This window comes from Apus apus, chromosome 4 (genome assembly GCF_020740795.1).
Source record: "Apus apus isolate bApuApu2 chromosome 4, bApuApu2.pri.cur, whole genome shotgun sequence".
Lineage (NCBI taxonomy): Eukaryota > Metazoa > Chordata > Aves > Apodiformes > Apodidae > Apus > Apus apus.
The window spans coordinates 8863347-8883281 of record NC_067285.1 but is presented as its reverse complement, the minus strand read 5'-3'; the positions used below and the strand labels follow the sequence as shown (position 1 = coordinate 8883281).

Sequence of the window (19935 nt, the reverse complement as noted above, 5' to 3'; positions counted from 1 at the left end):
TTTAAGGAAAAGGGCTTAAGCCTGCTTTTTGACAAGGGGTATTTTTCAGTTTTTTCATAGCTGTCAATGTTGCCGTTTTATTTGAAATATGGAATAATGTATTAATTTCAGAACCCCTTTTTTTTTTTTTTTACTGTTTAGCTAGATATGTGAAGGTAGCTCTGAATTTCCAGAGTTCAGTATTCCTTTTTGATTCCTAGTTAACAGTGGACAAGAATTAACTTTTTAAAATGCCATACTTGTGTATAGGAATCAAAAGACAAAGAGATGTAATAAACATCTGAAAAAACCCAAAGTATCAGTTGAACTGCTACAGCTTACCTATGAATAATTTGAACATAAGACATATTAAATGTCAACCGGCTGGGGAAGTAAGTAATGGTCCTAAAGTTCAGTAATTTTACTGAAATGTGATTTCTGAGTTTCAGTATTTTGTATCCGTAGCTGTCTGTATTCCTACTGAGGTGTAAATGGGTTTTGTTCAAGTCCTCTTTCGTGTTGGAAAGCAATCACATTGTGAAAGAACTGCTTCATTTTTTACTTTCATTTAATTCAAATAGAAATATGTTTCAATGCACAACTTTGTTTTTTCTTTCAGATGGTCTTACTATTGTTGGTGTCCATTCAGCGAAATTCCCAAATGAAAAAGTTCTGGATAACATTAAAAGTGCCATTCTGAGGTACAATATTATCCACCCTGTAGTCAATGATGCAGATGCAACATTGTGGCATGAACTAGAAGTGTCCTGCTGGCCTACTCTGGTCATTCTTGGGCCTCGTGGAAACATGCTCTTTTCACTTGTTGGAGAGGGACACAGAGAGAAGTTGTTTTTATTTACTTCTATAACACTGAAATTTTACAAGGAGAGAGGACAAATCAAAGATAACAAAATTGGACTAAAGCTATACAGAGACTCCCTCCCACCTTCTCCCCTGCTGTTTCCTGGCAAAGTGACTGTAGATAATTCAGGAGGAAGGCTGGTCATAGCAGACACAGGACATCATAGGATTTTGGTGACTCAAAAAAACGGACGAATCCTACACACTATTGGAGGTAAGGGTTTATAAGTTTATTATAGTCATTTTAGTTTAGAAGTAGAGTATGTTTGCCGGGCCTACTAGGCTGATTCTCTTCTTACAGGACCTAGCAGTTTAGGAAGCGGTTGAATCCCCGAATCATCGAAAAGAACAGTTCATTTGTGACTCAAAATCAGAACCTGTACATTGATTTGTCCTGTATTGCTTAGTCTGGTATTGACTAATGACCATGGCAGGATCCTGCAAACCTTATAAAAATACCAGTGGTGCTGCTTTTTGAAGAAAATCTCCTGCTATTTGAAGTAACAGTGCTTTGGATAGAGAGAGTAATATCCAGCTTAGTCTGATAAAGGCATTAGTCTTAAACCCCTTCTCTTACAGAAAGTGCAAACAGGATTTCTTCTGGCAAAAGTAAGAGAATTTGGTTCTGCTTGATATGTGAGATGAAGTCTCTGCCAACATGGTATCTGGGGTAGTCATTAAACAGCAGTTCAGAGGGCAGTATCCTAACCTTGGACTGGTTACTCTTCCTTCCTGTGGCACACTGTGCTGTTCCCTTCCCTGTGGATGTGCACTCTCACACTTCCCGAGGGGAGCTACTGGAACACGACACACCAGCACCTCAGTGCTTTGTGTCTGTTAAGGTCTAAGTTGTCTTCTGGCATTAAGTTGTAAAAGTTGGTGTATGTCAGTGACTCAGTTAAGCAATTCAGTGGGCAGGAAATAACGTAAAGAAGTTAATAATGCAGTAATAAATGTGGGCATGCACAAAGGTTGAAATTACTCTATTTGCATCATAAATCATGATGCACACATAACTCATCCAAATGTCTTCTGCTGACACATACTGCTAATGCACTTTAAATGTTACTCTCTCTGAAATACAATGCTTACCTTTATACTGTTATGTTCAGGTCATGTTCCTTTCTATTTCTTGATTTCTTTGTAAAGAAGACTGTCAACTTCATCGTTCTCACTGTTCTTTTGTTTAGTTAGTTTCATGTCCTCTTTTTCCTAATCAGTGTCATTAATGAGAAAATGCTGCTAAACAAATAATAGTTTCATTTGTCATTACACCAAAATCTAAACCACTGAAGTGGAATTGAGTTTTGGAATTCAAAGTCTTTCCTGCTGGCTTGCTTTGATGTAGTTGGATATAAAACAGACTAGTTTTTTATTTCTGTCTTCTGTTGTTGTTGTTGTCCTTCAGTGCAAGGAAGCAGGACCAGTTTATACCTGTATTAAGACTTTGCTTTGGAAGATGAACTTAGAGAACTTGTGGAGAATGAGTTCAAAACTTTATATAATCAGGATGTTTTAATTACATAGCATTAACATGAGATTACACAAAATGTCAACTGTACAAGGTGCTCTGAAAGCAACTCTTAGAATATGTAATTCTCTTACAGGGTTAAATGTATGTACTATATATCCAAGGGTTTTTTTCTAAAATTATTTTCTATTTTGCTTTCTTTCATTTATAGGTCCAAACAGTGGAAGGAGAGATGGAGGATTTTCAGAGGCAACTTTCAACTCGCCACAAGGGATTGCTATAAAAAATAATATTATTTATGTAGCTGATACAGAAAATCACCTAATTAGAAAGGTAAAATTTTCTGTAAGGAAACTCAAAATTTAATCTCTTATACCTTATTCTACTTACACAGATGAAAATTTACACCAAATTAACTGCTCTCCAAACATCAGGATGGAAATTTGGCCCAGTATCTTATAAATAAGTGCTTTGGGCAGTTTGTTTTTTGAAAGAATACATATACTTTTGTGCTTCCTTTCAAATGAAAGTGATATGCACTACTCGTTCTAGCATAACTGATGTGTTTTTTGTGTTGTTTGTTGTGTTTTTTTTTCTAGTGACTCTTACTTTCCTGTTATGAGAAACATCTATTCTTAGTACTGGAAGCAAAAATGGTTTTTGTTTCACTTCCAGTCGTATCAGATTCTTATCTAAAACAATTGTACTACTGTGGTGCAGTAAATATCTAAACTTCTGTTACCTTCTTGGGTCTCTAAAGTACAGATAACTGCGTCATTTTTGGAATTGTCTGCATGTTTGTTGTTTTTTTTTATGAAACACTTGCAAAGTTTTAGCATATAGGAATGCTACTCTTTATATTGGACTTTACATTTGGTTAGGGCAAATATAGAATAATCTGAAGTTAAGTTTGTTGAAGCGCTGTAGTATTACCTTAATATTAAAAGTATTGTATGCATCTCAGATGATCTTGTACTCAGATTGTCACCAAGATGTCTGATTCATGTTTGGAGAAAGTACATCCTTACTGAATTTGGAGTGCCTTTTTACTGTTAAGTAGGTTCATTCTGTGTTTCATTTTAAAGCACTGGTCCACAAGCTCACTGCACTGTGTTCATTGTGGTTGGCTACCAGGTTTTATTTTGGAAAGGACCAAGGGTCCCTGTTGGTAAAGAAAACAGTGTTACTAAAAATAAGTAGATTGTTCCACGTTTCTCATCATTTTAATAATATTCATCACTGTAGCCTGGTGGTGACCACAGGAAACTGAGTGTTGCAATTAGCAAAGACAGCACGGAAACATCTGAAGATCTGGGTCATACTGCTTTAGCATTTTTCATTATGTTAGTTGTTCCCTTTCACCTCAATGTGCCATGAAGGTATCCAAGAATTAAAGTAATGCAGCAGCTACAGGACGTGCTTTCAAATGTTCGTGCAGGCTCTTGCATAAAGAATGCATTTACTGCTGCACAAGTCAGATGCTATTGTGAAAGACTCTTTTTTCACATGATCATTACAGTAAGTTCACAAGAGGTATTGGAAGTTGTATAGAAAATAAGCGAAAGGGGAAGGAAAAGTAAAGGGATTTAGGTTACAGAAGTGAAATAACATTTTTTTTGCCCTAGAGCATGAAATAATCTGCAAAAATAATTTACTTTGTACAGATTATTTTGTATCGAGATGGGTTATACTGTTACAGTATCTGAGTTTTTATGTCATATTCCTATAGAAGTTTAAAATAAAACATCCATGTCAATTGTCCATCTGAGTATTTCTCTATAAAATTTTGATGCTTTCCTCTACAACTTCTGAGCAAACTTTGTCAGAACGTTTTGTTGTGTATGGAAGAGAATTTGAGACATACAGTTTTCCTGCTGCCCACTGCTTCTCCCTTTGCCCTGCTGCAGAAGCAAGCATTGTGGTAAAAAAATTTCCTTATATAAACTAATACCTGAAGTTTGTTAGGATTTGTTTTTTATTTGTCAAATTATCTAAAGCTTTGATCAGGTTAATGTTGTATGTTCAGTGTGTATAATTTTGTTTGTTATAGATTGACCTGGAGTTAGAGGTGGTGACCACTGTAGCAGGCATTGGGATACAAGGTGTTGATAAGGAAGGTGGAGCAAAAGGAGAAGAACAGCCTATCAGCTCTCCGTGGGATGTGGTCTTTGGAAATTCAAGTATTGTATCAGTTGAGCTTTTAACTTCTCATATTTACACATGCATTACTGTTTGCTAAATGTTTCCTATTTTGGTAATAATCGGAGATACAAAAAAGTAAATATTTACTTTACAACTGAGTCTAAAAAACCAGCGGTTTCACTTGCAAGTGATAACTGCAGTTCTGCTTTGGATCCGGAAAAAATGTGAGCTGTTGCTTGATAGGAAGAAAAGTTATTTTGTAGCCAGTTACGTAGTAACAGGGTCCAAATATAGAATGAAATTGATTGCATTTGTTGGGTCAGTAGTTTATGCTAGGATCTTTTAAGAAGCAGCTACATTTTACAGGAAGTGGGCATTGTCTAGAAGTTCCTCTCCTTGGCTGTACAGACATGTCTGACCACTTGTAAATATTTGAATTCAGGAAATAAAAACAAATTTAGTTAGGGACCTCTGTTTATTCCTGTTTAGGTAACATAAAATAATTAGATTTAAGATCATGACAGAGTCAGTCAGATAGGAGAGGAATACCTCAAAAAAAACCTTGCAAGCATCAGGTAGTAAAAATTAAATGTTTGCGTAATAGGATTCAAGAATCAGCTTCTGCAGACTTAAGTAGCTTTCTTTCCATATTCACTTAACACACACCTGAGTTTGACATTGCATAACTGCTGTGTTTTCAGCTGTTATTAACTGTGAGTTGATACTTTTTTCTCCTGTTTCCTTTTCAATGTAATTTAGAAGCTGCAGATACCAGTTCCTTCTCAGTGACAGAACAGTGCTTTAACATAGCATAAAACCCATAGGTCAGTATTTCAGGAATAAAAATTGACTGTCAGTATTGGAATTTCTTGGATCTGCAGGTGAATGGCATGGGGAAGTAGCATGATTTAAGTCCGGTATCTTCAAGTTGAAGGTTCTTTGCAATATTAGTAAATTAGAACATTTTACTGACCTGGAAGCATTTGTTATAACCTTGGATCAGTCACAAGGGAGGAGAAGACACTCAAATGAAGTTTAAGGGAACACAAAACTAGTTCATAAATGCTAGTTGTATAGAAGTCTTCTAATACAAATACATTGTCAGTATACAGTGTACCACCGGCAGCCTTGACTGCTTAAATAAGCAACTGGCACCAATTTTTCTCTTATTTTTGCTTGTTGAATGTTATTTAATATGGTTGTTATCAATAAGAACACAGTAATCACTGAATTAGTCACCTGTAGAGTGATTAGTCATCACTGCTGAAGTGTTTACATAAAAATTAGATCTTCTGAAAGCACTGTTCACAACAGTATTGGCTTTTTCATATTCAGTTAGAACCTACTAGTCAGTGGTCTCTTTAGATCTCTGCAAAATATGATATAAATTGTCAGTTAAGAAGAGATTAAATCCATTTCAGCCCTTTCTTTGAGACAGCAATAGACCAAATAGATAAAATGGTGTGGGAGAGATTGCTTTCAGGTTTGTTTTGTTTTAATTTTTTTTCTTTTTTTTTTTTTTAATAAAGTTAGCTAGGACAAATTTAAGTTACTGTATTAACTATGTAAAACTCTTTAGAAAACTAACCAGTGAGAGTTTTCAAAACAGATCATTATGTAAAGTGGAATGCTAAGAGAAGTCTGTCCCAGAGCATGAGGAACCAGGACTGTGTCTTGCAGTCTGCAGTGCATTTGTCTTGCAGCACAGATAATTGTCATGAGCTGCCATGACTTCTTTAAGATTGTTACCAGACATCAAAATTGTTTGTCAACACTGAAGCAGAGTTTGTGGAAGTTGTACTGTTACTGCAGATTGCTTGAACCTGGTCAGATACTGTGTTACTATCCAGGAGGCCATAGGACGCCACGGGATACTTTTGTTGGCTCAGTAAATGCACACCAAGCACTGTTAGTAGGAAATCTTCAGAGACCCAGCTGTTTGCTGGTGATTTGCAGTGTGCTGGCCTACAAGTAGATACCCTTTGGTCAGTGTATTAAAACTGGTATGTCAATGTCTATTTGTGCATTTGGATTGATGAAATAATTGAGGAGAGTTTAAAAAATTACTGCTGTTCTCATGCACATGGTGGTGCCCAATTTTTTACAAATGCTTGTATGTATCTCTGTGCCAGCTGCAGGAGGCAACATGCATGTCATTACAAAATTGCTATGTTTGACTTCTGGCTTAACTGACAAGGCATATGGGAAATAGCATCATACTGTTCCATTTTCCTTAGATCTGTGTAGCTTAAACTGTGTACATTAGGCATTTTTTCTTCGCAGAAGATAGATTTATGGATTTTATCATTTTTGAAAAAGTGAGGCTTCTATGAGTTTTCGTGTGCAAAGCCATGCTATCCAGAACATGAAAGGGAGAAAAAAGAAGTTTAAATGTTTGAGCTGTAATCATAGAATGGTTTGAGTTGGAAGGGACCTTAAATATCCTCTAGTTCCAACCCTAGTCTTGAACAGCTTACACTGACTGGCCTTTCTCAGAGAGAAAGGTTACCTCTTACGAGCAAATTTTTTTCTCTATAATAAGCTTTTGTTTCCCCATTTTATACAGATGTTGAAGTCTGAGGCAGAGGTTAAGTGACTGTGAAATAGCTTTTAAAAGAAAGTTGGCACAAATGTCTCTCTTGAAGGGAGAGTTAGGGGAGTTAATGGAGACAAAACACATGCTAGGACTCAGACAGACAGTATTCTTCCTTGTAATCTGTTTTATTTCTTTCGTTGTGGCCAAGGAGCTTGTGTTTTACCCTCCCCCTTTAAAATTCTTGAATGAAACCCATGGAATAAATTCTGGCTTCATTGAAGTTGGTGCTGAAATTTGCATTAACATAGATTGTGCAGGAAGTACAGGAGGAGGGCCAGCATTTTAAAAATACATTATTGAAATACTGGGTGTTTTTTTAGCTTTCTCTTGTCCCCTTCTATTTTTATTCAGTGGGCGTTGAAAGCAAGTGATACTTAAACGTACAGTTGATCTGAGCATGAAATGTTCTTGATAGCTGCATTCTTTTTGGAAGGAACAGGACAATGACCTGTGCTTGGTGACATAACAGTGTGCTTTGCATTCCAAAATCTGGTCTTAAAATGCATTATTGTAATCTATTTATAGAAACTTCCAAGTACAGTATTGACCATGCTTTCAGTAAACTACTTGGAAATTTTTACATCAATTTAGGTTTTAGATAGAGATTATTTAAATGAAAGTACAGTACCTTATCACACTGGTACAATTTTTGTAGCCCTTAAAAGGCAAAAATATGTAAGATTTTATGCGTGTTTCTACTAGAGGATTATTTAGTACCACTGCATTCCAGATGAAGCACTTTTTTCCTGAATTACTCATGGTGATTCTTTCCTAATTTTACAAAAAATAAAACAATAATCACTTAAGCAATAAGTGATTAGCATTTCTGGATGAGGTCAAACCATATATGAATTGTTACGTCCCAACTGTCTGTATCTGGAAAGTATGCTTTCTACATACCATTTTTCTTTTTCCCTCTGGTCTGGTCTTATTCTGACGTTGAAGCTCTAGCCTTTACTGTCCTGTGAAAGGAATTTTCCTTGGTAATACCTGAAAATAAAAGAGCTACTTTTGTGATCATCAGGGATTTATTAGGAATCATTTTTCTGGACAACTTAAAATTCAAATTGCTCTAAACATTTGTTGCATATGTAAGAAGACTGCATGATGTATCAAGTATATTTACTTGGAGTGCCGAGGGCAGTTTCCCATGTAGAATAACAAACTCAAAAGATACCCCATTCAGCTTCAAGCTGCATCTGACCTTGTACAAGTTCAATTCCACAGAAAATTATGTTAGAGACATTATTGACATGGAACAGCATTGTCTGTCTTGTCTTCTTCAATTAGATCCTACATGTACTTGTAAATAGTAATTATTTTTTATTTAAAAAGTTTTAAATTTCAAAGAAAAAAGTAGCTTCTTCAATAAAGATAGGGCTAAAGTAAAATGGAAGACACTGTAATGTTTCATTCCTGTTTAAGAACTGTTTAAGGAGAAGAAGACTTTTGAGCTACATGACATTAAGAAGTTACAGTGAAGGACTGCAGTGAAGCAGAGTGTCACCCTGTCTTGCTTTGGGAGGACTTCTGAAGCACTGTTTTCTCTGAGTGGGTCAGCCAGCTTCATACTGTTGGCTGAACCACAGAGAGGGACAACGAGTGTTTACTGAAGTTTTTTTATATATGGGTTCAGTCATCCCTGGGCAGCTTTCATTCCTAAACTGTCATTTATTTTTTTTCCTTTAAGCATTTGAAAGAGAACTGAGGAGGGATAAGCTTTCAGAACCAGTAACTTTTTGTGCAATCAGCCCAACAGATTTTGTGTCTACAGGAACCCAGTTAAACTATTGACTGAATGCGCTGATTCTGTATTACAAGCCAGAACTAAGAGATTACGAACTTTATGGTATTGCCGGATAGTAGTAGCAACAAAATTTACCAGTATTTCACATGTTCACTTATGAAAAAGTAAACAAAGTAGGGTTTATGTTACATTTTAGTATAGACATACCCTTGACAGAAACATACAAAGACTAAAAACTTAGTGTAAGGATGTAATGGGAGTTGTGACTCATGATCCAACAGCAATCCCACACAATCTAGTTTAACAGACTACTTTTCTAGTAAATTGGACTTTTCTACATCTTGACAAAATGGATTATTTTTGCAGTAAAATGAAGCATTTGGATTAGCAGAGTTAACATCAGATATAAAATTTAGTAACATTTTGAAGTCCATGACTTGAAACTTCCCTCTGTGAAAAATTGTTATATTTGTTCCTGGAATGATTTCTCATTCTCTTTGTTCCACTGTCTGTAGTCTTGCTCTGTGACTTAACTACTTTATCATGAGCATATATTTAAAATTACAAATCAGATTTCTAAACACTAGTTCAGCTATCAAATACTGTTTTAATCCAAATTTAGGTGCAGAGCTGTTGAAAATAAACATCCTTGACAAGGGTTACAGAGACATTTCAGGCATGCTGGTGTCAGAATGAGACAGTTTTTAATTGTTCTCATTTGATGTTGAAAGTGCTTTTGAATATAGAATGTGGGTGTTGGGGCCAGGGGACACTGCACTGCTTGAAGTACCCTCAAGTGTGCACGTTTGCTGTGCTTAAATAGGCATGAATAAAATGCATAACCAGACCAAGCTTTTTCTATTGTTATAGTGGTATTATTATTCTATATTCTATATATTCTTTACATAGATATACCATTATATCACAACACTAAATAATCTAAATTAGTTCTTCCACGTAAACAAATGTTAGCATTTCTACTTTGGACTTTTTTGAAGTATTTTCTGGCATTAGGGTCAGAACACCTGAGTCAGAAAACTTTGGGGGAAAGAAGGAAAATATTTCATTGCAGTCATCATTTTTAGCTCCCTTTTTTATCTCTCATAGTATGATACCCTCTTGGTATCTTTGTCCAAGGTTTTCATTTGAGTAGAGAACAGGTATGTTAACTTAGAAGGAAAATTCCAGAAGCATTTTATTTTATAAAGGATTAGGCTGCTTGCATGACCCATCACTGTGTGAGAGAATGCCAGGCAGCACAGGAAAAAAACAAAACAACAATATTTCCTCCTCTGAAAAGGGTGATGTGTACTTGTACAGTCCAGACTTGTGGTGCTAAAGTGTTCCTTTGGGGCTTTTCTATCTCCATCCCACTGAAGAAGAACAATGATTTTTCAGGTGTTCTTTCAGTGAGATTTGGATTTATATTGCTAAACCTCTACTGACTTGAGTGAAGGCAAGACTTGCATTCATGTGAGCACACAGGCAGCGTGTCTATCTGTGAACTGGGAAATGTGGTGTGTAGCCCTTTTTGCCTCATGTTTTTGGAGAGGATGAGTGTACCAATAGGCTTCTTCCTTGTAATTTATTTTTTAAAGATAAAATTTCTAGAGAAGAATAATATTTTTGAGCTGCAGTCTATTTAGAAAATGTCAGTGGTGCCAGCCACAAAATGTAGCTTTGATTCCCAGGCTATTAATTCCCAGACTGGAAGTAAGCATGCAGTCCCCAGGCAGGGAACTAGAAAGTGTGGGTAGTCCTGGGAATGGAATCTCTTCAAACAGATATGGCTCTTGACTGGTACAAAATAGTCTTTTCTGTGTGTTCAGATTGACTCACAGTTAATGGTCAGCAGTATTACTGAACTGTTTGAAGTTGTGTATGTGTACAAACTGTGAATTTGGGCTGTGAATTCTTGAAACGCACATAAATAGCAGAGGCAGATTCAAGAGCTTGAAAAGCACTGAGGCATCCTATAATATGCAACAGCAGTGCATTCAGAGCTCTAGTTCATTATTAGTGAATCTTTATAACTTGAGTATATCACATTTGCAAGCCATACTTTGCTTTGATACATGAAGCACTGAAGATAAGGAGGCACATATACCCTAATAAGGACAAACTGCACTGGATTTTAAAACAGCTCAAGATAGGTTGGAATGTGGTGCTTAATTGAATAAATGTAAAAGAATTGCTTTGTTCTTTTAAGTTGTTTTATAATAAATTATTAAAAAATAAATTCTCTCTATTCAAGGGTGATAAGAAGTTATGATAATGATGACATTATCATAATTTTAACATGCTGGTTCTCCCTGGCCCCCTTTGGCCAGAACAGTACGAGGATAACAATGGTGATGTCCTCAAATGTTCTGCCCTCGAAGAGGACATTTTTCTGTCTTTTATTTCACACCATAAAACATTTAAACTCTGTTGTGTCAGGACCATTATGTGTTAATACCTTAGCTGTGTAACTGTAGGCATTGCTTTTCCTTTGCTGGTTTTGTATGATTTTTTATTTTCTTTTAATTCAAGTTCTGACATTTTCCACAATTCAGAATCCTTGTGCTGTTTCCATGCTTGCATCCATTCTCTTTGTACTAATTGCCATGCAGTAGAAAATACTGAAGTTGTATTAAAATTTATGACAGTGATGTACCTCTTATTTTTTCTTATTCTCTAGCTGAAGAAATTATCTTCTATATATTGATCTTACATATTCAGTATAATGTGAAATTAATGTTGATACTTCTGTGTCTCATATTCTATAAGCTTTTCAGTGGGCAGAATTAAAGTAAGAAACCTTTTCAATTTTTCAGTGTAGAGCTGTCACAAGGGAATTTTCAGTGGGTGGAATTGGAGCATTGGCTAAATGAAGAATAGATTAGATTTTTCTGAAGTGTTCAGCTCTAGTCTTACTCCTTCAATTAATTGTTGGATGAAGTGAATATTAAATAATTAACAAAGCACTTTTTGGGATCCCTCAGATGAACTACACAGCTTAAAAGCTCAATTTCTGGATTGACCAGTGATTTTAGCATCGTCCATTCTAGGGTACTTAGAGTAGTTGCATCTGAAAAGTGCAAGATATGCATCATGGAAACATAAATTCCTAAAGTTGAACATGTGCTATATAGGAAGTCGTGAAATTAATCTGTAGGCCATTTTCTCAATTTAAATCTCTTAGCTTAGAGAGCTCTAATGAAAGGTGATTCTGTATGGTGGGTTTTTGTTAGGTATTTTTGTTAGGGTGTTTTTGGCATTGCCAGTACTTTTTTTTAAATGTCAACTTTCTATTCCTTAAGATTTTTCAGAAAAGGCTAAGATAAGTAAATTTCTTGTGGTTTTGGGTTGTTGGCTGTTGTGAAAGACCCTTTTTTATCATCTTCCAAAACTTGTCTTCATGCATTATTTCTTATCCTGCAATGTTAGGTTCTTAAAGCTATTGAACACTTACATGTTTTCCTCTTTCTATTTGTATAATTTTATATGTGAAATATTATCTAGGAAAGCTCTGTGTAATTTATAGATTTCGATTGGTGAATAGTATTTTTATACTTCGAGTTGAAAGAAATAGATGCCTGACACACACTTGAACACTTCTTTATCAGAAGGTCACTGTTTTGCTAATCTGCATCTTGCATTTGTGATAGCACATGTACATGTGCATTTGGAATACAACTTGGAAAGTGGATGGTTACTGTAGGGGGAAATTAGTGATTGCCCACATCCCATCTAGTGTTTGAATAAACAGCAATTGTTGCTCTCCAGACCATAAATTTACATGACAAACAAGCATCAGCTACCCTTACCTTGAAAATATTATGTAATCTTTATAATGTAACAATGGTACTGACATGCTTGTTTCAGTCAAACCCTGTAAACAGCTATCAGTAGTTTTTTGTAATATCTAATTTTGTCACTAACCTATTAAAAAAAATCCAACAAAACACAAACAAAACCCCATGCATCTCTCACCCCCCAAAAAACAGTCTTGTATGTGCTGATACAAATAAAAAAATAACAGGTCAAACATGGACCCCGTAGCAAAATGTTGCAAAGAACGTATTCCTTTTGAAATATTGCCTTTATCAGGTAGGGATATTAAAAACACAGAAGAGAACAGAGAAAAATCACTGAATTTTTGATAGATGAAAGACATTCTCCCATTATCTTGCTCTTCACTTTTGCATCCCTATTGCAAAAGGTGAGCTGGAGTGAGGGGGACAGCAAAGTTGGTTTGTTGATTTCTTTGTTATATAAAAAGATTCCTGAAGCATGGGTTTTTTCATGTGTTTTTGTACACCTGTCTTTAAAAGTTTCAGGGACCCAGGAGGATGATGTTTTATGGATAGCAATGGCAGGCACCCATCAGATATGGGCACTGATGTTGGAAAGTGGAAAACTACCAAAGGGAAGGTAAGCAACTGTAATCAGAGGCGTGTGAAATTGCTCTCTGTCTTAATAAACAGCTTTCAAACCCCAAAGAGAGAGAGAATCAAATTAAACTAAACACAGGTTTTTTTTTTCCTCAACTGTACTTAGCTTGAAGCTTGCTGCTTCTGTTCAGACTTACAAGGCATGTGTCCTTTAAAGTCAACCTGCTTTCCTCACATCTGTTAGATGAAATGAAGGATGCTAATTCTGCAGTAAAACTATGACTTGCTAAGGTAATGTTCATGTAATTGAACGTTACTTTTCGTTGTTGAGTTATCTAGTGATGTACGATACACTAAGGTGAAATAAAAGTTAGCACAAAGGCGCTGAGTCGTTCCTTGTGCTGTTGATTTTACAGCTCAAGTGCTTGTCCTGTAGCTTCTGTTTATGCATCATGTCTGAAGTATTTCAAATTTCCTTCTTGAACTTGGGTGCTGTTTTTCCTTAGTGAATTGAAGAAAGGAGTCTGCGTTCGATTTGCTGGGAGCGGGAATGAAGAGAACCGCAACAACGCTTACCCACACAAGGCGGGCTTTGCGCAGCCTTCGGGTCTCTCTCTGGCTCCTGAGGAGCCCTGGAGTTGCCTTTTCGTAGCGGATAGCGAGAGCAGCACCGTGCGAACCATCTCCCTGAAGGATGGAGTAGTGAAGCACCTTGTAGGAGGAGAGAGAGATCCATTGGTAATCACTTCAAACTTCCCCACACTGCCCTACTAATATTCCTCAAGCCTGACCTGGAGGAACCACTTTTGGGGTGAGAGGGTAAATCAGTTTCCATGGCCGTCAATTTCTTAACTTCACTGCTTGGAATGCAAATGCGTGCTGGTTGTGATGCTCTAGGTTGTAGTGCAGGTCGTTGCTCCTCAGATAACAAATTACTTCACTTGTCTTTAAATTAGCCAACTTGATTCAGCATTGTGTGGTCATTAAAGCCAGCTGGATTCATATTGATAACTTAAATGTGAGAGTTTCCATTTCCATGGTTAGCATCCACACTCCCAGTTTTTGGTATCTTTGTTTTGCAGTGGTTTTGATTTTTTTTTTATTTTTTTTTTTTTTAAGTCAGTGAATTTCCATTTAATTGCCATACTTTAAATTCATGTCATTAAATACATGTTGAATAATCAAATGTATTAATTTAATAAAATACTTTTTCAGAATTTGTTTGCCTTTGGTGATGTGGATGGAGCAGGCATAAATGCAAAGCTGCAGCATCCCTTAGGAGTAGCATGGGACAAAAAAAGAAAATTGCTCTATGTGGCAGATTCCTATAACCATAAGGTAAGCATATAGTAGCTTGTTATATACAGGCTTTTCACTTTTTACTATTATGAAGGGTTATTTTAGGAACATACAGAAATTGTCCTCAGTTTGATTGAACTGAGGAAACAAGTGATGGGAGTTCCGTTGTGACTTATTTTCCTTTACTTCCTTCCTTTAAGGCTTCTTCTTTTACCATTTTTTTGCTGTCATTTTATGTGACAAATGAAATTTTCTTTCAGGTATTGTATTTTTTTTTTTTTTTGCAGTTGCTTTAAGAAAAAACTATATAGAAAAAAATATATAGAAGTTAGACTGCTAGTTTTGTTATGCTAATACTATTTTGAAAATGTTTCCAGAAAGGCAACAAACAGTACAAAAAGAAGCCTTTCTCCATGCTTTCATATCAGGGGCATGGGTGTCTTCAAAATTATGAAAGGGAACATTGAGGACTGAATGAGGAAGTAAAGTCCAGCAGGGAATGGTGAGGAGAGATAATAAGACATACCATTTGATAAGCTATCATAGTGTAGCTTCTAGGACTCACACTTGGTAGCTAAGGTAGTGAAAGTGCTGTCTGCTGAAAATGTGAGGTATAAGATAATGAAGGATTTCTAAAAATCAATGGGGTTTTTTTCAGATAATTTTTTGTGTGTCTTTGTTTGTTTTAGATTAAGGTTGTAGATCCCAAGATGAAGAACTGTGCTACCCTGGCAGGCACAGGAGAAGCAAGCAATGTTACTGGTTCCAGCTTTACACAGTCAACTTTTAATGAACCAGGAGGTTTGTGTGTTGAAGAAAGTGGCCGCTTGATGTATGTTGCAGACACAAATAATCATCAGATTAAAGTGCTGGATTTGGAAACAAAAATTATTTCCACGGCAAGTAACACTTAATAAACAGGCTCATAGTAGTGGGTTTTGATATAAATTACTATTACAGACTTTGGCAAGTGGTATAAAAATCATCTAGCTAATCAACCCTTTGGGTACAGTAGCTATATTCACAGATTGTTTTGTGATGGTCTGGCAAATAAACGTGGTCTGTTTGCACAGTTGTTGAAAGCCTTAGTCTTTGGAAAGGCAAATTCTGCATGAAAACAGGACATGATGAGCCTCTAGAGAAGAATAATACAGAAACATGAGTTATTAAAAAACACAGCCCAGTTTTTCAGTATGGAAAGCATTTCTTGAGCAGTTTGTAACAAGTGGAAGTACCAAGACCTGTAGTTAAGATGGAAGAGACTATTTCTGGAGGTCAGTGATTTAAAATGGGATACATAATGGACTTCCAAGTTGTCAAATCAAAACCACTATCATAATTGAGCATAACTGAGTATTTGCTTATAAACGTTGAAGGCAAAACAAATTCTGTTGGTCTTACAATGGTACTATGTCTTAATGTTTTCTTATATATACATATATGTATATAAACATGCCTTTGACATCAGTGTCCAACTGTCTTGCATGTTTCTTGCATTTAGTAGTACGTGACCTTAATGTGTTAAACTTCCATATCATGTAACAGGTCAGTGGTTTTTCTGGGAAATTATCCTTTACTGTGCAATCTGCATGGTTCAAATCTTGAATTTTTTTACTGAAGCATGCAGTTTACCACTAGGTTAGAAGAAAATAGCCATAAATTTTATTTAAAGTAAAAATATAATGCAACTGTTAAAATTTTATATTAAGGATACTGTCCAAAGTAGTTGTTGATTTTATAGTTTTAATATTATTTTTTTTTTTCCTTTTCATTTCAAAATACAATTTTGTCCTTCCTTTTTTCTGTGGAATTACAGTATTCTTGTACTCTGCCAGAAGGTTTTAGTGCAATAGCAGTATTATGATGTCTTACTTTTCCTAGTCAATGTCAGCTTTGAAACTGTGATTGTATTGTGGAAGTCAGTTTGCTTTCAGTACAAATAAAAATATTTTGTTTGATTTCTACTGATAGTTGCCTATCCTGAATCCAGAAACATGTGATGTTCCAGATAACCTGGCTGTGCAAAGGGATAAAATGACAAACCTTCCAAAACTGCCTAAATCTGCACCAAATGTTCAACTTCCTTCACTAACTGTAGCTCCTGGCCAGACAATTCAGTTCTTATTAAAGTTGACCCTTCCTCCAGATTCAAAACTGAATGAAGAAGCACCCAGTTCCTGGTTTATCACAGCAGAAGGTAAAGTGCCTGTTGTGTTTATCAGTTGAGCAGGAGTAGGTGGGATACAAAGTGGGTTATATCATGACGTGCCTGCAATACAGGAGATCTGTCTGATGAATCCAAATGTCTCTCCCAGTCCTGTGTCCCCATTTGACCTTGTGATGCAGCACATGTTATTTAGAGTTGATACATTGAACAGCTGGAGTATGAAGGTTAAAAAAACCCCACCTGATAGGCCTCTTTTTTCCTTAATTAATGCATGCTGCACTGCTGGTGTTTTTTTTACCTTTCTTGAAACAAGCTGCTAGTGAGAGCTTGCAGAGGTACTGATCCCACTTTGGTCCTTGCCCCTATCACTCTGTCACTATGAGTAGCTTATCCAAGCCCTACTCTCCGTTTCTGGGAGAAAGCTCACCATGAAGCTGAAAAAAAAGTGGGGTTTTGTTTGGTTTGTTGTTTTTTTTTTTCTTTTGTCTCTCCAAAAAGTATCTGAGATACATTTATAGCGCTTTGAACTTACTTTGTTATAATTCATATTTGCTTATTTCTACTTTTAAAAGCAGTCAACAAATACTGTGTAGGCACAGCCATTTGTTTATATGCCTTGAAAGTAGCTTCTCATCCCAGTTTGTGCTTTTGGAGTACAAACAGACTATTTCCAGGAGAACTGGGACACTTTCTGGCCTCCAGTGATTCCAAATATTGTTGAAGTAAAGATATCTGTAACAGCTTCAAGGTTAGAAAAATTGGAGTATGTACGTAACCTAACTTGAACAAGTCATTCCAAGCTTATAAGTTCTAGAGCCAACTTTTAGGTATTTTCTGAAAAATGCCAAAAAGAGCACTTCATCTGTCTCCCAATAAATGCAGAGTACAGTGCAGTGAGCTAGGTACATTTATTGTGCAGTTCATTTTTCAGTTCACATATTCTTAATATTTAAATAAATAGGAAACTCAAGTTCAGTTGTAACAGTCACTCTGAACATTGCTAAATTGCACCAACCCACTTGTAAAACCAAGACTTCTATTTGGAAATTACATAATTTACCTGCAGTTGTATGCATTTCTGGTAGATCTCTTACCTGGAGTATCAGACCTCTGATACAAATTAATTTAAGAAGTTTTTCTTGCTTATCTCAGAATAAATTTTAATATCCACTTAGGGCTATATAGGACAAATTGCAGATCTTTTGCATTTAAATAAGATGCACTGTATAAATACATACAGTTCTGAAGCAAGGCTGTGAAACTCCTCATCTTTAAATGACTGCTAAAGAAGCATTTGTAAATTACTTTTCCTTATTTTTGTCCACAACTAAAAAGATCAGGAAGGAAATTTCCTCTGATGTTGCATATAGAAAGACAGTCTGTGTTGCATTATAGGTAAAATTAGTGTTTTCTGTAGATTTCAGACATGATGTTAAATATCCTAATAATACAACTTCTTCTTTTACAGACAATACCTGGTTGCTTCAAGGACAATGTCCGTTTGGAGAAATAAAGGATGTTTCCTGTCAGTCAGTCATTCCTTTTCAGTTACCCAGGAGCTGTCTGTCAGCTGAAGCTATCCTGGCTGTCAAAGCTTGCCTCTACTATTGCAGCAAAGGTAGCAGTGCCTGTATGATGAAAGGAGTCTCTTTCAGTCAGCCTTTACAGATAGCTAGTACAAACCAAGGCAGCTTGACTCAAGTTGAACTGATACACACGTTTCTAACCAACTAACCCAAAGGCAGCTAATTTCATACTTTATTTTACTACCCACCACTGCTGTAGGAGAAAATACGAATTGAGAACTTTTCTGTTTTTCATTTCCTGGAGATAATGGCAAATCTATGAAATAATATACGTGGTAAAATGAAGTAGTTTTCTACAACTTAATGTGAAAATTTATCATCACAATCTCATTTCATTACAGTAGCAGCAATAATGCTGTAATACTCTACACTCTCTTACCAATTGTGCATATATTGGATGTATGCGATTCTAAGCAATGAGCAACAATTTTTAGAGTCCTATTGAAAGAGCTGGTGTTACTTAGTGGTGTTACTGTAAGAAGTTCTTTGCAGTGTACATACTGTTAGAATAGCTAGATAATTTTGGACTAACAAATTCCTTTTGTGCCCTTATTAAATTTTAATAGAATGTCAAAACAAATTCTTTCTCCAGGCTGTAAATCATGCTTATTTTTCTGTAATGGCATTTATGACACATATATTTTGAAAATACATCTTAAATTAGGTGCAGCTCTAATTTTATGCAAAGTGAGTGTTTTCCTTAACTAGATATGACCGCCTTATATGAAGAGCATAGTTTCATGGAAAAATATCTGTGAAAGGAAGTGTTCAAGTTCCTACAGAAGAATCTCATGCTGATTTCTAACAAAGAATGTGCCTCTCTAATATATGTACATAAAGAAAAAAAAAACAAAACGAAACAAAAAGCCATGCTGGATTTTTTTCCTCATACATACCAATTTACATTTTGTAGGAAGTAGATAATGGTTGAATATCCAAACTGCAAAAAACAGATATCAACCATTCCAAGCACGGTGAATCACTTTCCTGCTTTTATGATTTCTTTGTAGAGATTTGTCTGCAGGCTTCTGTCATGCAAGTGCATAATATTGAGAAGAATATTATACTCTTGAAGTCTGATTTGGAGTCTTTTGAAGTCACTGTTAGTCTCCTGAGTTGTAATAGTGGCCACTTAACCAGAATGTATGTTTAATAATGGATTATTTGCATTCATGTTTAGAGGTTCTGAGCTTTTGCTAGAAAACGGGTAACCTGATCTTGGTGCTTTAAAACTGTATTGCAGAATTCTGCCTTTGGTGGTGAAGCATTTTGCAATTAAAATTCCTTCATTTTGCCATAGTAGGTAGTGAGAATACTGGGGGGGCTGTGTTCAAGTTTTTTACTTGAACTGGAAGAGGTCCTACAGAGCTTAAGTGGTAAATGGATTAATTTCTGTGCTGTGGTATTGAGGATCAGTTCTGAGATTATTTTTGTTTTAAATTTGAAGTTAGTATTTTCACATATATTATAAAGTAAAGTAGTGTGAGAATTTTGTACAGTCTTTTCTAAAACAATTACCATTGTTCTTGACACCTTTGAGTAAATCCCCAGTGTGATTTGTTGTTGCTCTTTCTTACTTTAAAGGCTGACTGAAATGTTGGTCACGAACCCAAGAGGCTTTTGTTTTAAGGGAACCACATGGATTGGTGTGGTTTTTCCTTCCATTGAAATGCCAGTCTATCTGCAAGTTCTCTGTAGTACCAGAAATGGT

General features: G+C 35.9%; 1 protein-coding gene across 4 annotated transcripts in view; it reads left to right on the top strand.

The window, feature by feature from the left end:
* The window catches only part of NHLRC2 (NHL repeat containing 2), a 50138-nt gene that overhangs the window by 5689 nt on the left and 24514 nt on the right, over nucleotides 1–19935 (top strand). For 3 of the 4 annotated variants that reach the window (XR_007889324.1, XM_051617465.1, XM_051617464.1), the window contains exons 3-11: nucleotides 599–1054; nucleotides 2523–2644; nucleotides 4362–4491; nucleotides 13113–13212; nucleotides 13679–13910; nucleotides 14388–14510; nucleotides 15161–15370; nucleotides 16443–16668; nucleotides 18107–18256. Coding sequence is in view for 3 of the 4 variants with exons in the window: in XM_051617465.1 (XP_051473425.1) it covers nucleotides 599–1054; nucleotides 2523–2644; nucleotides 4362–4491; nucleotides 13113–13212; nucleotides 13679–13910; nucleotides 14388–14510; nucleotides 15161–15370; nucleotides 16443–16668; nucleotides 18107–18256 (1749 nt within the window). In the remaining variant the exon portion in view is untranslated. Of the gene's footprint in view, nucleotides 1–598; nucleotides 1055–2522; nucleotides 2645–4361; nucleotides 4492–13112; nucleotides 13213–13678; nucleotides 13911–14387; nucleotides 14511–15160; nucleotides 15371–16442; nucleotides 16669–18106; nucleotides 18514–19935 lie in introns of those variants that run through there. The other variant, XM_051617463.1, reaches the window with a different exon arrangement.